This window comes from Rhipicephalus sanguineus, chromosome 5 (assembly GCF_013339695.2).
Source record: "Rhipicephalus sanguineus isolate Rsan-2018 chromosome 5, BIME_Rsan_1.4, whole genome shotgun sequence".
In the NCBI taxonomy this organism is placed as follows: Eukaryota; Metazoa; Arthropoda; class Arachnida; order Ixodida; family Ixodidae; genus Rhipicephalus; species Rhipicephalus sanguineus.
In genome coordinates this window covers 30,898,725-30,918,826 of record NC_051180.1, presented here as the reverse complement: position 1 = coordinate 30,918,826, position 20,102 = coordinate 30,898,725, and the positions used below count along the sequence as shown (strand labels likewise).

Here is a 20,102-nt window from a genome sequence, read left to right as displayed (position 1 = left end):
ATCAATTTCACCCAGGGCATCAGCGCCTATCCTGTGTTCGATAAAATTTGATTTAATTATCGGGTTTTACACAATAATATGATATCTGAGGCGCGCGTGTTCGATCACCATCAGCAATGCATTTTATCATTCGACAACAAGTAAGCCTATACGTGTAACGCAAGGCAAGCTAAAGATTTATTGCTATGATCCCACCACAAGCGAGCGCTTCGCTTCGCTCATGTACTAAAAGCAAAGGCACTGGTAATCCCGACAGACCCTTACAAAGGATGGTGGTGTGTTGGGACAGTTAGTGCAACACATTGTAGAAGTATGAACAGAAAAACAGCAGCAGTCATTTGCTTTCCATTCATGCTGCTTTTCCGCCCGTACCTTTAAATATACCTTACACGTAAGCCTAGACTGTTGGGATACGATTTGTAAAGAAGCAACTGAAACTGTGACACATGATAGTATACTAAACGGGGTCAGTGTCATCGAAGGAGACGTGATGACCCACTGTCCTCATATTTCCGATTGAGCTTCTGTCGCATCTACTGAGAAGCCATGCGCTGAAGTCGGTGTCTGTCAATTGACGGCGCACGCCTTCCGTGGGAGTCTCCTGCAGGCGCATCGCGGACGGCTCAGACCATGTACTAATTTGACTTCGGAGGCAGGCCCAGCCTGTTGCGGATGAACTGGAGGGCGAGCTCCTGCGGCCGCTCTTGCCACTCGATCATCTCGGAGTCGGGCACGTCTACCTGGTCTCCTTCAAGACGGTCCAGGAGCGATACGCAAACCACGCCTCCTGCACAAGCGGCGCACGCGCGCTAGGCGCTGAGGTCATAAATAATGCAGACGCCTTCGCGTATAACACATTCAATCTCATTTCCTAAACATAAGGCTTCCTCAAAGTACTATGCATCCACAGTGTGTTACTGGGGAATGAGACGAAGCTTTTGGAAAGGAAAAAGATATCTACGGCGCAAGCAGCCATTTGCGTTTTTTTTAGTATTTCATTACTACATTGCTTGCACGTACCTGCAAACAATTAGAGTTCGGATTTTTTTTAAGATGCACCCTAGTGAGCTTTAAAGCTTGTATTAAATAGACCTCGATTGTGCTGACATACTCGTGGTATCACCGGCAGTCCACAGCGACTCGATGGTACTTATCATAAGTACACTGAAAGGAACACTCTACTGACGGAAAGTACATGAAAGCAAGGTTTCTGGCTATTACCACGTATAACGAACACCGCACTATCGTCCTTTACAAGCACATTGCGAAGCATTTGTCTCTTCGTTTCTTCGTTTACTGGTTTGACTGTAGTTACACCCGTGAACAAAAGTATACGGACCATTGCCATCCGTATACCTTTGCCGTTTGCGCTGGCGAGCCGTCCGCTGTGGAGAGCATTTCTCTGACAAATTCCGTCAGAGCAATGCTCTCGACAGCTATTCTGTCAAAGCAATGCTCTCAACAGCAGACGGCTCGCGACTAGGCGGCGCAGACAGCGATTTCTGCTGCATACGGACCACGGAAGCACGAGCAGAAATCGGTACGGTATGGGTATGTATATATGTATCAAAAGGGAGAGTTGGGCTAGTTCGTTCGGGTTCATTTTGGAACAGCGCAGAAGACGGAAGACACAGAAGAAGACTTAACACCTCGAGCGTTGACTTAGAACTGAGTGCTTTATTCAAGCAAAACGGAAAAAGAGAAGAAAAATAACAAAATATGCGCGCGCAACCTATGCACATGACAAAAAGACTACAAGCTTGCATCGTCATTAGGTATTATTCAAGTAAGTCAACTCGCATTTGAGCAACGCAATAGACGGTGCGCTAACACACGTGTCGCCATTTTTGCAGATAGAGAATGCTTCATGTATGTATGTATGTATGTATGTATGTATGTATGTATGTATGTATGTATGTATGTATGTATGTATGTATGTATGTATGTATGTATGTATGTATGTATGTATGTATGTATGTATGTATGTATGTACTGTCGTGAGCAATATGAGTTCGAACACGCGAGCGCGTGGCGGATAGTCTCAAAACCGAGATAGCGCGATACGTGGATGGTGCTGCCGTAAACCGGAGGGGAAAACAGGGGCGCTCTTTCGCTGACTGTTGGCACACCCGCTTCGGTAGCGTTGGTGCGAAACGGCAGCTGACTGCGTGCTATCGGCTGCTAGCAATGAAAACGCAAAAAAAAATATTGCACGAAAAACATTAAAGAGGCGTATCAATATGCTCAGCCAACACCACCTAGATATAAGCATGGCCTGTGCATCACGGCAGGCTACGTCACCGCCGATATCTCAGGAGCTACATAGCTGATGGGTCATTGGGTGTGGCTGTGCGCGTTGGTGTGAATTCGTATCACCGCTAGCGGTAAGTGACACGTTATAAGCTGCCGTTTTTGCAGCAACGGTATTGAGGCGGGAGTGTCAACAGCTAGCGGAAGCGCGGCGCCCTTTCCACTTTGTTTCCGGCACTGGCCGCTGCGAATCAGCCGATGCAGGTTTCGAGGCTATTTGCCACGCGCTCGCGCGTTCGGGCTCACATTGCTCACGATAGTATGTATGTATGTATGTATGTATGTATGTATGTATGTATGTATGTATGTATGTATGTATGTATGTATGTATGTATGTATGTATGTATGTATGTATGTATGTACACGGTGCACCGACCTTTGAGGCCGGCGAAGTGACACATGGCGGCGAACTGGGAAGCCTCCATCTCGATGTTGCGCACGCCCATAGACCGGAGCTTCTCCATGAACTGGCGCTTGGCCTTCTCCGTGTAAGTGCAAAACGCACCGTCCAGTCGGCCTTGACCTGCGGCCACAGAAAGCGGGCTGTTTTTGCGACGCGGACATCGATCAACACGCGCGCAAATATGGCGTTTCTTTCCTTCGACGATGGACAGGCCTAATTTGTGCGGACTGCGGCCAACCATGCGACAAGAATCAATGTAGAAACAACACTAGCTTGGGTGTTCAACAAACTTTATAAGAAACATGTGTGTCCGTATAGGAAAGCCGTGGTAGGAGGCCAAGCGTAAGCGTTAGCCAAGAAACACCATTAGTGCGTGTGTAGTTTACTTGGGACAACTACGTGACCCTATTCTTTCTAGAAAACATCGCTTCTTGACGAATCACTGCTTATATACAGAAAGATGGATCTCCCCGGAAATCAGTGCTCTGGCATGTTGCGTTATCTGCATTGTTTTTTTCTCCGTGTGCTCGGATGTGGCGTTGGTTTTCTTAGCGTGCTCTTTTAGATACGATCTCAGACGCAGTGACCGTATTCAAATGAGGACAAACTGAAAAAAGAAAAAAATCTCGTATGCCATTAATTGCGCGGCACGTTATTAACCGAACGCGCGCTAAGTTATTCCGCAGCGTTCACAACGTCGTCCCTAGTAATCCACTAAGCAGTTTCGGGACGTTAAGCACAACAACACTCACAATGTGCTTATATAGTACATAGCATGACGGAGGCGATACCATTAACTCCGCAGCTTTTATCCGCAATGAGCCAGTCATGCTATCGTGTACAATGTCGTGCAAACTTGGGTTAAACACCTATTTAGTATTCAGGAACTAGCCTGTGTTTTCATTTAACAAGGTCTTTATTAAACGTTATACTATAAGGCACATTTCTCTCGCGAAATAGAAAAAGATGTTCGAACAATTGAGGTGCTTAGGGAAATATGGTGGACACTGCACGACGTGCGAAGATACGTTGTGATCTGAAGTTAAAGCGCTTACCTTCGTAAAAGTCATCGGTGGACAGCGTCTTGCCGCGCACGATTTGCACAGCGGGCAAGAAACGGTTGCCCACGTCCACAAGCTCGCGTACCAGATCACCGTCCAGAACGCAGGGACGCCTCACGCACTCTCCCAGAATGAACTGAAATGCACGGAAAACCACTGTAAAATGTACACACAAGATGCTGCATAGTCACGAGCAGTAGTTAATGCTACGGGAAGAGGTCTAAGTTGCATACAAATAGCTTGGAGGCGACCCTAATACATGACCTATGTGTGCGGTAGTAGTACTCGCACGTCGGCGTCCGTGTGCCCTCGTCTATTTATTGATTTGACATCGTGATCCATCGTGCTGCCGAAACGGATCTCAGAGACCACGTAGAAAGAAGCTTGTGGTTGAGGTGTGCTCCGCCGCGTGATGCAACTATATGAGCTGTTCACAAGCGAACCGTCGGCTTTTTCATATGAACTCATTCAATTAATTTTCATTAGTTGTCCTGACAGCTGGTCCTTATGTTTAGTAAAGTTAGACTCCGATATCGTATTTATCCGACATAACTCTTAACTTTCACGCGAATAATCGATTTGGTGTCAGTGTTACTTTTTAGACGGCTTTTTTCTGAATGTTCAGAAAATCCGAAGTAAGTGCTCGACCGGAAGTGCTTGAAAGGCAGGCCACTATGAGAAGCACATCGTCGTTTTGATTTTCATGTTTTTCATCCATTGTGAAGCATGTTTGCTTTTGCACTAGACCAACATGGAGGAGGGGGGATTAAACTTTGCCCCCCCCCCCCCATGGGGAATTCTGCGCACACCTATGACTGTGTGTGCACGTCAGTGAGGTTGGATGAAAGCAACAAAGCGAGAAGAAAACGAGAGGTGCTCACGACTTCCAGTTCCTCTTGTAGCAGGCCGTTCATGACGGCTGTGCTCACGATGACCGATCCAGGGGGAACCCCTGGAACATTTAGCAGCATGGAATCATAATCCTCGAGAGTGTCCAGCAACTTGTCCGCGAGCATTCAAATTGCGGACACAGCAATGCTTACTAAAAGTAATGAGCAACAGATTTTATTCGTCCTCCGTATACATTTGGGGCTGTGTAATTACTCACGCTGGCGTTGTTTTTATGCTCTCATAAACAAAGCCTTATACTTCGGCCGAAGTCGGCACCTATACTCGTACGGTTAGGTGCTTATTGGCATCGATATTTCTTGCAGCTATCCAAGTACAATGACATTACAAGTTTGTCCCCATGAAATAATATTTAGACTGTTAGCACGACAGTCAGTACCTGCAAGTTTCTCCGCGAAATATCGTACACCTAGCCGTATTTCGCGACATATCGTGAAACTTACCACGTACCACAACAATATACCTTCACTTGATCGCACGCACCTTTATCTTTATTTTGCAGCGAAGCTACACAATAAAAAGCTAGAAAGCTAGAGTGTGTTCGTCCTTTGTCCGTCGTTCGCGGGCAAAAACGTACGTGCCACAGAAACAGGGCAAACTCCACTACTCACGACTGGGCCACTAAAGATGAAGTATGGAACACACGGGCGGCAAACGCACATTAATATCGTGCAAGGAACGCGAAGCAAGCGCGGCAAGCCAGACAAGACGACGCGTGTCGCGGCCAGAAAATGGAAAGACCTTGAAGGAGCATACGCTACATTCAAAATGGTATTTCTGGACAGACATTTCGGACTTAGTTGCGGGGTTTGTGAGCGGCTAAGGTTCGAAGTTCTATGTCACCTCTGTAACGTGTGCTAAACAGCTTCGCTCGTCATCCACTTTCCCAGAGTCGAATGGCTCTTCATCTTTTTACTCAACCTCTTCGCGGTATTGTGGTCAAAAAGTTGTTTCGACGGCGTCCTTTACGTAGCGCGAGCGGGACACACTGAGAACCGTACCAATGCCTCCGCAAGTTCCAAGGCGCAGCATGACGACGTCCGGGGTGCAATGGGAGTAATGCAGCAGCTTCAACAGCTCGTGCATCACGATGGAGAGAGAAGGAGAGCCCATCCCGTGCTGCATAGAAGACCAATATAATAAATAGGCACTGCAGAGAGGCACTAAACTGCATAAGAGGGCTGGGTTACCCTTCGAAGTAGACCTGTGTACCTTACAGGTGGTAAAAAGCTGCTCATTAGTTCAGAATGTGGGGTCACCCCTTCTTAGGCTTCTCGTCCGTACTGGCGGTCGCGTCAGTGACGTCCTTTTACGTCACATTCTACGGCATCTTCTAGCACACATTTCGATATTTACCGTCCAAGAAAAATATGCAGGTATCCGAATGAAATGCACTCATCTGACTATTAAGGGCAAATCGCGACAAGATATAAAGTCAAGCGAAAAGGACGGAGCCACCGCGGGCAGCTACTTAGCGAAGCCTCGGTGAGCGCCCAGTCCTGTGACGTTATCTGCTATTTGTAAATCGATGCACTTTCCCGGTTGACCACCTTCTCTTTAAGTCTATAGCAGCGTAACAACAGATGTCAACAGAATTGATAGGACATAGCGATTGATTGATTGATTGATTGATTGATTGATTGATTGATTGATTGATTGATTGATTGATTGATTGATTGATTGATTGATTGATTGATTGATTGATTGATTGATATTTTAATAACTATTGCTCGAACATCTTGATGTGATAGCGCAAAGACGAAGACACGAATCAGGAAGCAACAGGACAGCGCTGTCCTTTGTTCAACCAATACTAACTCGTCCATATGTCGGTTCTTCTGCAACCACTGATTCAGTACACTCGCCCTAGTCATTGCGCAAAAAACGCCTCCCGCGAGTGTTTTAATCTAGTAACTGCTTCGAGTCGCATTTTGTGCATTCCTCGGGTGACGCGAATGTTAATACACAACACCGTCCCTGCAGTAGTGACTGGTGTGGCGGGGAGAGGGAGTTTGGCACTCACGCTGACAGAGAGCACAGGTCCGATTTTGTACATGCAGTAGCGGTGCGAGGCTTCGCTGATGTCGTAAAGTTCAGCGCCCGTCGGCAAATTGATGTCGAGGCCCGTCTTGATGAACTGGGCGAAGCGGTGCATCCGTGACGTCGTGCCGCCCATGCACACAAACTGCGAACATGAATTATTTCGCGCGCTTTATAGAAAATGTTTCACGGCTTCTATGCAGCTGCAATGTGATAATACGAAAGTACGCCACAAATGATATGCTCATGCGGAACTACCATTATGCGAAGCGCCATTACACTTAACGTAATCGATACAGGCACAAAAACGAGTTGCAATAGTCATTACATTCGAAATCAACCGGTGTACACTGCATGAGCATGGAATAAAACGTGAAAATTACGGTCTTTGTGACCTCTGGTATATATCTCTTACGAGAACGGAAATCTGGGCTAGTTTGTAAGAATGCATCATAGAGCAGGTTGCTCCTCGGTAGGTTCGTCTCGTGTTTATGTTCCTGGCTTGTGTCTGCGTATTTTTAGCGCTGCCTGCTCTATGTTATATATCCCGTTGCACGTACACATAAACCCCTTCCATCTTCGACTAATGTCTTGGAATAAAGCAAACGTTCGCTTTAAGCAATAAAAATTCTTCTTCTCGGCGTTGAGGTTTCAAAGACCAGTAAGAATTAATGGCCGCGAAAAATTTCTTCACTGCAGTTTCTAGCTCTGCGAAACTTTCACGTGCAGTACTACCAGTTCGCTTACCTGAACAATACATGTCAGCACCGTTTACATTTACCGGCAATGTGGTGTCACGAGAACCATGGTATCTCCAATCCAAGTTTGTACCTTGATGTCGCCGAACATCTCCTTCAGCTGGTGTGTGGCCGTGGACAGCGCCAGGTGGTACAGGTTGTCCACTTTGATGTCCTTCAGGTGGGGGTTTTGCAGCTTCACAATGTTGCCCGCGTTCTGGTCGCTGCTCTTCTTCTGAGGCCTGCGACGCAGGCGCCCAGACAGTTATTCTAATATAACGGCTCTACGCTTCTAGGTCCTCCCCTTCTCGCATCTTTTCTGCATAATTGTTGTAAACCGTCGAAGAGAGGAGTGAAAGACGTGCAGGCGTGGAAAACAAAAATTCTCACGATTCCTTACGCACTCGCCTAACACGACTCGAAGGCGAAAGCCATCTTCTTCTTCATCTCAGTCGACTGTACTGATCCGCCCTCAGAAAGCTTTCTGCACCTTACGTGGTTTTGCACTGCCTCCGTGATTGCAGACACTGCAAGATTTCTGCGCCTCACAGGGTTTTGCAGTGCCTCAGGGATCGGCCCACCTTTAACCAAACGACGCGTTATCAAGTGATGACGTCATCATGTGGCGTCATGATCTCATGATGACATCATATGGGGTCGTCGTCACATGCTGATAATTTTTTGCATCACTTGTGCTGACGCCGACGGTCAATTTGCACGTTTGATGAGGCACCTCGTGCTTTCGCCTTAAAAATATTTACAAGCCAGACGTGACACATTTTCAGTGACAATAAATGTAATACCGTGTGGCTTATACTCGAAACCCACGTTATAATTTTTCACTGATAATAAGCACATGTGATACGTGTTCTTCGGCGAAGCACGAAAAAAGAAGCAAATAAATCTACTAGCCAGCGCTCAGCTCGGGCCAAGGTCAGCGGAGCATATGATCTGATTTTTTCAAATGTGGGCAGCCCCTTCATGCAGCTTGCTTCATGCAGCTTAACCATGACTCGAAATATTAAGTTTTTGTACGTTTAGTCGCTTAAAGGTAAAGAAGGGGGATCGTTCATGAAATAATTATTCAAAAGGAGCTTTTTTGAGGTGCGGATCAGTCGAGCTCTACAGTACTTCCACGCTAGAGCCGCTGACAGTATCGTTTAAGACTAACACCTGACCTGCTACTACGACTGTGGCTGTTCCTAGAACCCGTTGTTTGTGTGAACTACCCTAAATCACTTCGCTTGATCCAATTAAGTGGCAGTACGCGTGCGAGTCTAATGTGTTACCGATATTCAAGTCTCTCATCTGAAATACGCACGATTTCGGGTCACTCTTCGCAGCCATTGCTTCCTTGCTTGCTTCTTGTTCTGCCGCGCACGTACTGGATGGAAGATGATTATTCCAGACACTGACACATACCCACAACAGCGGACTGGCTAAGCACTGTCCTGTACAATAATAAAACAAGCAGTGTGGGATGGGGGTAGTATTGCTTACAGAAATATCAAGACAATGAATGCTACAAAGAAAACAGTCGCAGACTGCTGATACAGGTTGAACACACATATTGTTAATTGTAAGCGCTTTTGGGGCACCTCATGACTTTCCTTTTCATATGATCATCATCATACCAGATGTTATTGTTTCTGGGAAAACTCAAAGGACGCTTGAGCTTCGCCTTCAAGAGAAGAACGCGATAGCGTAATCGGGTCCCCGGCGCATAGCCTTCTCAAGTGCTAGCCTGACTTCAGTTCTCGGTGGATGCCTCAGCCGTGCCGAAAGGGAACGAACGTCTGTGCGCGTAACATTGGCCGTTTCAAACTATCCTAGAATGCCTGCTGTAAGTAAAGTTGCGGAGTTCCCACTGCACCATAATTCTTCCTTTTGGGGATCAGCGAAGGGCCCACTACGCGTACGTAAGGCAACACGCGAACATACGCAGCTGCTCACAATGCTGATGCTTTTGCTGCTGATGATGATCAAATATGCCTGGGCGCTTTGTAATGAGTGGGTCTTTAAAACACCCACTCGTTGCGAAATTGAATGTTTTGACGCCTGGCGCGATTCTACGCTTCTGCCACGCGATATTACATGCGTTAAGGAGACTCCTCCCACTACACGACATTCATGTAGTAGGCTAGCTTAAGCAGCTTCGCTGTTTAACAGCGAAGCTGCTTAAGCTAGCCGTAATTTGTGCGGCCTAACGGTATGTATCATGCGGCCTACGCGAAAACTATCATCATCATAACCGGGTCGTCATAAACGGGTATGTGCCACAGAAATTGGGTAAATCCCACCACTCACAACTGGTCCACTAAAGATGAAGAAGGCAACAGTTAGGCCAAGAAATGGCTGCGAAGCGACAGCCGCGAGCCGAACACCCCGAGTACGTACAAGGGAACGGGAAAGGCAACGGCGTCCAGTTTCGCTGTTTCAAGTCTTGCGCGGTTTAGTGCAAACTTCGGCAATTTTTTACCGACGCAATTGCAGGCAATGATGTGGCTCTGTGGTAGAACACCTGCTTGCCACGCAGAGGGCCTTGGTTCAATCGCCACTCGAACCTAAGATTTTTATTTTATTTTATTTGCGCCCATCTTGATTTTTCGGTTACGGAACGCTGATTTTTTGCTCAGAACCAACTACGCCAACAACCACACTGGAACTTCTGCGAAACGAGCTCTTTAACGCTGTCGCGTTAATACACGCTGTCGGTCTGCTTCCGTCATTTTAATGAGGATACCATAGTTTCCCTACGCAAGCGTTGGCTGCAAACATGTTCGAGGATAACAGCGCGAAAGAAATGGGAGAAAACAATCGGCAAAGTGACATTTAAGGCGCTCATTTTGCTCACGATTTACACCAGTGACCCGTTCTTAATTGTGCAAAAACAACACTCTAGGAAACACAGCTGCTCGTGTATACTTTTAATTGCATCCTATCCATAATACTAGTTCCCTTTCCGTCCCTTCTGTAAGGTAATAGCCCGGAGGGGGTGGCGCACGCGGGTATATGTAGGAAGTAAAACATTTTTGCCACCAATACTAACCAACCATACTAGAACCTTCCGTATGCTTTTCATATAATTCCATATGCTTCTTTACGGAATCCATATGTTTTCCGCATATTTGCAATATATTTGCCATATATTTGCGTAAGAATCTTACGGAAACATATAATGAGAATGGCATGCGGAACGTTCAGTAGGGAAGCTACTGAACATGCGTATGGTGCTAATTATTGTTGCCTACAGTTCCTTTTTCTTGTTCGCATTTTGTTCTCTTGTTCTAGTGGCCAGTCAGTTATCAAGGACAATAACCTTCGAATTGTAAAGCACTCGGACAGTGGCCAGCTGCAGGGTAGGCAGTATACCGACGTGGGAGTGGCCCGCACCGGTCTGATTTTTCAGATCGACCCCTTGGACTCAATAAAGTTTATCATACCACATCTTGTATTGGTCTTCTTGCAGTCGACGGGGTTGACATGTTTCCACATGAGACGACACAGTTACTACAAACGTCCTCTGTTGCGTATTAAGTGCATGGGTTCGTCATATACTTATAATATACTATCGGCGAATCAACATATTGCCACGCGCGCATCCTTTTCTATTTTTATGCAAGTGTTACACGTGTAACCACTGACTTGCGCGCGTCGCGCCGGAGTGTTTCAGAACATTCGCGATTGTCGAAGACTGTTCTGATAAGCACGAACGCACAACGCTAACAGCACAGCTTATTCTGGAACTGTCGCGGCCACCAACGATAAGGCTGGAACTTTCGATGCCACATGTATAAATGGCGACGCACCTTACCACTGATCAGATTACCCGATGGCCGACGACTGTCCTCATCGCTATCGGTGTACAGCGTCAATTGCTTGTACCTTGACTTTTCATTTTCCGGGCACAAGTTGGCCCAATAAAGAGTTCCGTGTTTCTCACTCTCGCTGCAGCCTTTTCCGCGTCACAACCACGTAACAATATCATAGCGTGAGTAAATTCTATACAGTCAGAAAATATTAATGCGGTTATGTAAGGGGTTTGCATACCCTCTCTGCACATTTGCTTGTCCCTCTCTCTACGCTTTCCTGATTTTTACACATATTTTTCAGGCCAATTTAGTAGCAAGAATAATAATAACTTGCGCAAGCTTCCATCAAAATTTTTGGCGTGTTGTTATAACAGACTCGCTATTCGTGTACTAAGCGCAGACTGAAACATCAGATTCAATTAACTTGCGGACGTTCCATTCCTTAGCCCCTCCACGTGTACAGGTATTCTACCTAATTTGGGCGCTGGATCTTTGCGGATTATAACTTAAATGGAATGGCAGGCTCATTCGGCACACGTCTCTTCCTAAAAATACCCAATTCTGTCTTAAAGCACATCGTGCAAAATAATCAATATCATGGGATTCTAATTTCCAGCATCTGTAGTTCACATGGAATATTTATTGGAGCCCATTACGCTGATATCCATAGAGTTACGTTAAAAAAAAAAACAGTTTTCGGACGCCGCAGTGAAGCTTTTGTCTGTACATGCTGGGCTGCCCTGGCACAATTTCATCTGTGTCAGTTCTATAATGAATTGCAGACTACTGATTACTTTCCTTTTTATTCGGTCAACAATTTTCAATACAAGTAAACACTTCCCAAGGCTGTTTTGTCAAATTATATAGTCTTGCAAAAATGTCATGCCATTATTATTTCTTTGCCGATTTCGGTTCTGGGCTTCAACCATGGGGATATCCGACTTGCAATATGCAATTTCATTTGGAACTCAATATATTACTGAGGTAATTGAATAGTAACCTCCTTCTTTTTTTTGAAATCAATTATGTAGTAATCATCAATATTTCAATAAATGTTTATTTCTCTTTTGCTCCTTTCTTTTCTTTAACTACATTTTTCTTTTTTTTGTCTATTTAATGTTAATATTATTGTACATTTATGTCTATCGTCCTCTTTCTGTACAATCCTTCATTGTGGGCATGAGGCACATCATGAATATCATCATTCTCATTGTCATCACCATCAACATCATCATCATCATTATTAAGGAACTGAATAGCTTCGAATTCGCAAAGAGAATATCGATGAAAATGAAAATAACTTAAATTAATGATTATTTTTATTCAGAAGGGGTGGGCAGGCTAAAATTACTTTAACCCTCTTTCAGATGTATTCGTCGCAGCGCAAAGTTTAAACATTGCCTACGGCACGGTGACAACCTGACCCTCCTTACCGAAATTTACATTTGTATTTTGCAGGCCGTCTTGTCTTTCCAAACATCCATTTGGAAAATATGAAGCGCTCGGTTATACGATCGAGTGGCTGGAAATGGTTTCGTACACGGAGTGCGTGAAGCCGTTGCAACTATACGCATAGATAACACGCTGCCGCTGCGCCGAGATTTGCGACAACTGGCTCAAAGTCGCCGAAGTATACTCGACACTGCGACACTGCGAGGTACACTGCACACGCAAGAGCACTGCGCCCAAACTGCTCAAAAACACCAGGTCCTTCGCATACCGCACTACCAAAACAGAAGGGGCTGTCAGCAAGTCGTTTCACCAACTCTCAGTCCGCTGCTGCGAATGACACATGATGGCACACGGTCTACTGCGTTCTCGCTGCCTAGTTTTTCGCGTGACATCCTGCGATTGATTCGTTCAAGGTGGAACACCGTTGGTTGCCTACGCGCCCGGTGAACGGCATAGGAGTGTCTTTGACAGAGGCCCGCTCCCGGCAACTGGCGACACGTTCAGGTTCCCTCTAGGAGAAGAACAGCTTGAACAGTACAGGCCCGGTATGTGCAAATGCTTTGGGCTTACCGCTGTCTTGTGTCTCGCTGTTTTAATGCTGTCAGTTTGATAGCATTCGCCCGTCAAAGTTACTGCCTTTGTACGGCTCTCAATAAAGCGGCCAAAACGTCAGCTATAAGCAGTGGCTTTAGCGCCACCACAGCGCTACAAACAAATGAACGATTTTTTTCTTTCATTTCTTGAACTTTATTTTCCTCGCGGGATTTCGCATAACTGATTTGCCAAATTGAGTGCTCACCGGCTTCGAGTTGGCGAATAATTCCCCCTCGCCCTAAAATCTCCTGGTCTCCCGGTTAACTCAGATGGTATAGCGACCACCCCAGTAAAGTATTGATAGGTTCGAGTCCCAAAACGATGATCGTTGGGGTTCAACGTCCCAAAACCACGATATGAACGGTGCGTGTTTTATTGCGATAGCAATTATATGGACAGTCTCGGCTGGATTTTGCCGTCGCCGTCGCCGTCGCTGCCGTCATGCACCGTATATGTATAAGTATGTATATATATATAAAGGCCCCAAAGAAAAATAACTCAGAAAAAATGCTTCCGAAGCGCGGAATCGAACCAGGGACCTGTTGCTCCGCAGCGAGCGGCGCTATCCACTACGCCACGAAACGCAGATCCTCCACGTAGCTAACGGCGAGCGTTATATACACACCATTTAGCGCAGGACGGACTCGGAGACAGCAGGCGATAATAAGCGTTTCTTCATTACCAGCGAGGTGGCGCTAGGAGCCCGACGGGCGACGGGCGCATTTAAAAGTCGTCGGCGAGCTCGCTCGCTTCTTCTTATATTTGCGCGTGGGAGAAGCTTGCCGTTCCGCTGTCTGCTCGCGCGGTTTTCTCGTGGCGAGGGGTAGAGGAATGTTTCACGCTTTCACCGTGATGTCCGCGCTCATGTTACGGCGCGTACGAATGTCACTCGAGCTCAGGGACGCCGCCAAACGAACAAACAGAAGATGAGCGCGAACTATCAAGTGTCACAGCTCGACACTTGAAGCACGCTAGTTTCCTTCGCTGCTTCGGCCGGCTTTGCAACAGAAGCGCTGTTCAAACTGAGAGTATCCATTGGCGAGCCTCACTTCGTATAGCATTAGTTCCTTGCTATCGCATTCATTGCTTCGCCCATGCGGCGAAACTGTCACTTTTTTTTCGTGAAGTGGGCAGCTTTCTTTCGAGGTGACCATGTGTTCACCCTCACCCTAAAAATCTCCCGTTCTGCTGGTTAGCTCAGATGGTATTCGCCGCGAGATCGGGCTAGAGGTGGCAGCACCGTCGCCGCGCTAGTGTGGATAGGCAGTTGTCGGCGCGCATACAAACGCACACAACAGCGCTTCGTTGTGAACGATTTGACCCGATTTCCGGGAAACAAATTGCGTTGACTGCAGCTTTCTGGTAATATGTACGCTCTTCATTCCCGAATTAATGCACGAAGCGCACCGAACGTTACTATTACTTGTGAGAGAAGTGCATTCTGCCAACGATCGGGGTTGCTCGCCTTCGGCAACAGTTGGCGTTTTCGCAATGGATGACGTTTTCTTGTTTTACTTGTACATGTTCAACTTGTGTTCTATCGACTACGCACTGCTGTAGAGCGACTGAATTAAGTATTTAATTGTTTATCTGTATACACCGCAACAAAAAGAAAGGCCGTATTCCTGCACGATGAGTTCAAATAGCACTTTGTACACTGTGTGTTCAAATATTCATCCGTAATTCTTATTCAGTTCTCCAATGTAGGACAGTTGATAAGTTTAATGAGGAAAACTATGTGGCTGACAGCGCTTTAGCGCTACGGAAGCGTTTAACACGCACACGCTTGTTTTTATTCCAGTAACGGTACACAAAAGTAACTGTACAGCACAGAACTTTCTTCGATTGATTACTTGCACGACAGTAATGAAACATAGGTCCGGTTATTTCACAGGACCAAAGTACGTTTTATCACGCGAATAATGTCCGCTGCTTTCCGTCAATCTATTACAACGCAACACAAACGCTCAAGATAAGGTAAAAAAAAAGGTGTGGCTTCGCGTCAAAGTACTACGACATAAATATAAAAAGTACGCCGTTTATATTAATTTTGATCATCAGTGCTCTTTAACGCTGTGGGGATTGAGGCTTGCCCGTCGCCATTGCGCGGGTTTTTCGCCTATTTCTGCCATCCTCATGTCCGATCATGTCGCTCCCCTCCTCCGCCGTCCTACGGCGCTGGGCGAGCGGGGGTGACGTTAACCCCCTCACTCCGGCGCCGGATCGCGACGGTGGCGCCACGTTCGAGTCTCGCGTGCTCGCGTCTCGCGAGACGTTGCGCGCGGCGGGGGCGGCGGGGGAGTCAGACCCTCTCTGGACCTCGTAGGGTAAGCACGCATTTTCTTTCCTGTCCGTCGGCTCCTTTGTTTGGGCTCGCTCGGACGGAGTTCGCCAACGGTGCCTTGCGCCAGCGGCGAGCGCTTACCTTACGTTGTCCTTTCCGAACGCTAGGCCGAAGAGCGGTGCGGTGCATTCGCGCGTGGTCTTACTACGCCGAAACCGTACCTATCGAAGCCAACGCGAGCGGAGTTTGCCCTTGCTCGAGCGATCGGGCCCTGTTTTTGGTCGCTGATCGTGAGAGCACGCAGCATAGTCGCGAGGGAACGTTTCTCTCAGCGGCGTGTCCCCGTGAGCCCTTTTGCCCGCGGAGACGTGCTCGCGGCACCCTTTGTGTTGTACTTTCGCCCGTGGCGTGGTTAAGCCTATTTTGCTTCTCCCGCCGCCTTTGGGAGCGGGCGTTGTACTGCGTTTTGTGGTGTTGCCGCAGGCAATAAAGTGTTGCGGATTTCGAGAGCAGTACTGTGTACTTGCCGCGTTACGCTCGGCGCCTTGTTTGCGCTCGAACGTGCGTGTGCAGCGGTGCGCTAGTTCACGCGAGGCGACGGCAGACGCGGCCCGGTGGCTCGCTAAGTCCGAACCCACGCTAGTGGCCGTACTCCTGTGAAGTACGTGCACACTACACTGGCGCCCAACGCGGTATCAAAAGCTCATTAAGCTTTTGACTGCTCTTAGCGAGTCAGTACGCCTGTGCGTCTCGGGCTCGCCGCAACATGTCTGCTTCGCGGGATTTTTGTCCGCTGACTTTTCTGGCGGATGCCGCGTTGCACGAGAACGAGGCCAGTGCCTCTGTCGAGGGGCACCTTTGTGCACCCATACGTGTCGCAACCCCCTGTGGGGACGACACAAAGCGCCTGCCAGCTCCCTTTGGAGATGGTGCGTCGTTGCGGACTGGGCCCTTTGCCCTACCCGAACGGCGCGCTCAGGCGCCTTCGACTGCTGCAGTACCCTTCGAAATGCGTGGCAGTTCGACGGCACAGCGCTTTCAGTCGGTTCCCTGTGGAATTGACGGGGCGCAGGCTTTGGCCCTTGCCGACTTTTGCCCGCCGTCAGCCGTGCAACCGACAGTTCGACCGCACGCTGAGCAGGCGCCTGTATTGTCGACGGTAGCCGCCCCAAGTGGCAATTATGTTCGACAGCAGGCAAATCCCGCTAGGAGCCTCTTTTGCTCTGGGAATGGCGCGCAGGGCGGTGGTCCTTTTGAAACCGCACCACTGATCGAGCTGGGAGACTGTTCACCTTCGCTCGACCGCGCCGCTAACGCACCAACGGCTTCCTGTGAAGCAGGTGCGACGCAGACGCTGCTGCAAAACGCCGTCGAGATGATCCAAGCGCTCTCGGGAGCTGTCCAAACGCTTTCGGCCGTTCCGAAACGCGCCCACCCCGCTGTTATGTTGCCTGTGCCAACATACAGCGGATACGGGGATTTGCTCAGCGCCCGAGACTACCTTGACTCTCTGTCACGTTATCAGAGAGGAATGGGTTTGGACGATCAGGAGGTGCTCGGACGCGTCGTCCCGGCTGCACTGACTGATACAGCGGCGAGGTGGTATCGGCTTTCCGGTTACCGAGCAGCAACCCTCGAGGAGTTCCGCGCGGCCTTTCTGCGCGAATTCCTACCCGCTGACTACGAAAGTAGGATGCGGCGAGAGCTCGAGCTCCGTACACAAGCTCCTGATGAGTCGCTTCAGGAGTACGTACGCGCGATGGATGACCTTTTTTTCTATCGCTGAGCCCAGGGCCTCGAACGAGGAACGCGTCGAACGGGTGATTCGGCAGGCACATCCGACCTTTTCGGCGTACCTGCGCGGCGGTCGCTTCCGCGATTTGGAGGAGCTGGCCGCCGAGGCAAAGCGCATTCAAGGCGACCTTCTCGCCGCGCGTGCCTATCGCCCGCCGCCGCCAGCCAGCGAGGCCCTTGAGCCGCGCTGCGCATGGCGAGGGGCCGTGCCCCAACAGCAGCCCCACGGCGCTGCCTTTGCGGCTGCCAGTGGCTGCGCGTGGGAGTTGAGCGCTCGCGCTCTTGATCCCTACACGCACGAAAGGCGGGCAGCCTGTGCTGCACCACCTGAAACCCACACGAAGGGACGCCATCCGACCCAACGCAGTGTGGGTGACGCTCGTCGTGACGTATCCTTTGATAACGTGGCGAGCCGATCACAGCAGCTCGAGGCTGCTCCGTCTCGTGATAGAGACCGAGATGGAGTGCGCTGTTTTCGCTGCCGTGAAAGAGGGCACATAGCAAGGGAGTGCACCGTATCTAGGCCTCCTGTGAGGCAGGGAAACGGATTTGCGGGTCGTTCGTGAAGGCACGGGCGGCCCAACCTTTGCTTATCCCCTCTGCGTACAGGGCAAGCTGTCTTGCTGGTACGCACGCGCCGTTCATTCCGGTCATTATTGCCGGCCGTGAATTTTCGGCGTTGCTAGACACGGGCGCTAGCGCTTCGTTGTTTGGCGAACAGGTACTGTCCCACTTGCAGAAGCATTCGGTGCGCTTGCAGGACTGCCGAACGACATTCACTCTTGCGACAGGCGTGGCCCATTCGGCTGGCGCCGCAAGGTTGACTGTCAGATGGGGAGATCGAATGAGACGCGCGCGTTTTGTTCATCTCCCAGGGCTCAATGTTCCTGTGATTCTCGGTCGGGACTTTCTTTTGAAGACCGGGTTCGTTGTGGACATTGCGAATGGCGGCTATCGTGATGGGCCCTTTTCCCAACTCAAGCCGTTCATCAGCCCTCCGGCGCTTACTGTTACCTTTGCTGCAGAAACGTCGGAACCGTGCCACGCGGAGAGTTCGGGGTCATACCCCTGCTCAACGCATTCCTCCTTTCACAGTCCCCTTTGGGAACGAGAGGCACGGCACGAACCGTGTCGCGCGCATACTTCGGGGTCATACTCCGGCAGTACGCGCTCGTCGGCTCGAAACCCCCTTTTGGATCGACCGACACGACACGAAGAGGCACCACATCCTTTGATCGCCTGTGCGACTCATTTGGATGATACACAGAAGGCTCGTCTGGCGTCACTTTTACGCCAGTACGATGAGCTCTTCACCGATCAACCGGGCTGCACCGATTTTGTCAGCCACGTGATCGAAACTGGCGACGCGCTTCCTTTGAAGTGTAACCCCAGGCCCGTCAGTCTCGCCAAAAGGCAGATTATCGACGGCTTGCTAGACGACATGCTATCGACAGGCATTATTCGCCGTTCGTCTAGCTCCTGGGCGTCTCCAATTGTGTTGGTGCCTAAGAAAGACGGCAGTCATCGCCTGTGCGTCGACTATCGCCGTCTGAACGGAGTGACTCGTAAGGATGCCTATCCGCTCCCTACGATAAGCTCCATCGTAGGAAACCTGGGTGATGCACGGTACTTTACCACGCTTGACGCCTCGAAAGGTTACCTACAGGTCCGGATGGGTGAGCGTGACCAGTGCAAAACTGCTTTCACGTCCCACAGAGGGTTGTTCGAGTTCACTCGTATGCCCTTTGGTCTTTGCAACGCTCCTGCGACGTTTCAAAGACTCATGGACCGCGTCCTCGGGGAAGCAAAGTGGTCATACTGCTTGTGCTACCTCGACGACATCGTGATTTATTCACGAACCTTCGAAGAGCACTTGGCCCATGTTGCCGATGTGCTCGAGAGGGTGCGGGCTGCCGGGATGACGTTAAATCCCGCGAAAGCCCAATTAGCGCAGACCCGTATTCAGTTACTCGGGTTTACGCTGGGCGAAGGCTCCATTGAGCCGGATCGGGAGAAACTTCGAGCAATCCTCGATTTCCCCGTGCCCAAGGACGTACGTGGCCTTCGCCGCTTTTTGGGAATGGTTAACTTTTACCGTTCCTTCATTCCGTCCTGTGCCCGACTGCAGGCGCCCTTGACCAAGCTCTTGGGTAAGTCTGCAGTTTGGCGATGGGGACCTGAGCAGCAAGAGGCGTTTTGCCGACTGTCTAGCGCCATTGCGGAGACAGCGCAGCTCAGACTCCCCGACCTGACCAGACCGTTCGTTGTTCAGACTGATGCGAGCGATCTGGGATTAGGAGCCGTTCTCCTACAGGAATACGATGGCGTGTTGCAGCCGTTGGCCTTTGCCAGCCGCTTTTTGGTGCCCGCGGAGAAAAATTATTCCGTTACCGAAAAGGAGTGCCTCGCCATCGTGCTTGCACTGCGGAAATTTGACGTCTACCTTGATGGGACGAAATTCGTGGTGCAAACGGATCACAGTGCGCTCAGCTGGCTGATGCGGCTCCGTGAGCCTGCGGGCAGGCTGGCGCGCTGGGCTCTCCTGATACAGCACTATGACTTTGCAGTGCAGTATCGAAAGGGGAGCACGAACGTGGTAGCTGACGCGCTATCTCGTGCCCCATTGTCTGCCGAGAACCTTGATTCCGGTGCGACAGCCGCTAGCGGTGCCTTTGCACAAGCAAGCGGTGGGGGCGAAACAGCGGC

At 49.3% G+C, this 20,102-nt stretch overlaps 1 protein-coding gene across 1 annotated transcript; it reads right to left on the bottom strand.

The window, feature by feature from the left end:
* Positions 1-635: 635 nt before the first annotated feature.
* LOC119394597 (uridine phosphorylase 1-like) lies at positions 636-18,550 on the bottom strand. The gene is made up of 8 exons (XM_037661916.2): positions 18,411-18,550; positions 7,555-7,702; positions 6,707-6,868; positions 5,685-5,802; positions 4,656-4,726; positions 3,769-3,910; positions 2,687-2,833; positions 636-787 (listed from the first exon to the last, which is right to left on the bottom strand). The coding sequence occupies exons 1-8, from the start codon at positions 18,548-18,550 to the stop codon at positions 636-638; spliced, it is 1,080 nt and encodes a 359-aa protein (XP_037517844.1).
* Positions 18,551-20,102: the final 1,552 nt, after the last annotated feature.

What these genes read in the sequence shown, in the direction of transcription:
- LOC119394597 (XM_037661916.2), bottom strand. Translation starts at nt 18,550, where the DNA reads ATGACCCCGAAGTATGCGCGCGACACGGTTCGTGCCGTGCCTCTCGTT. An exon ending in TACAAGAGGAACTGGAAGTC is followed by an intron (nt 3,911 to 4,655) that starts GTGAGCACCTCT and finishes CGTGCATTTCAG; the next exon opens with TTCATTCTGGGAGAGTGCGT. An exon ending in TCACTTCGCCGGCCTCAAAG is followed by an intron (nt 788 to 2,686) that starts GTCGGTGCACCG and finishes CCGCTTGTGCAG; the next exon opens with GAGGCGTGGTTTGCGTATCG.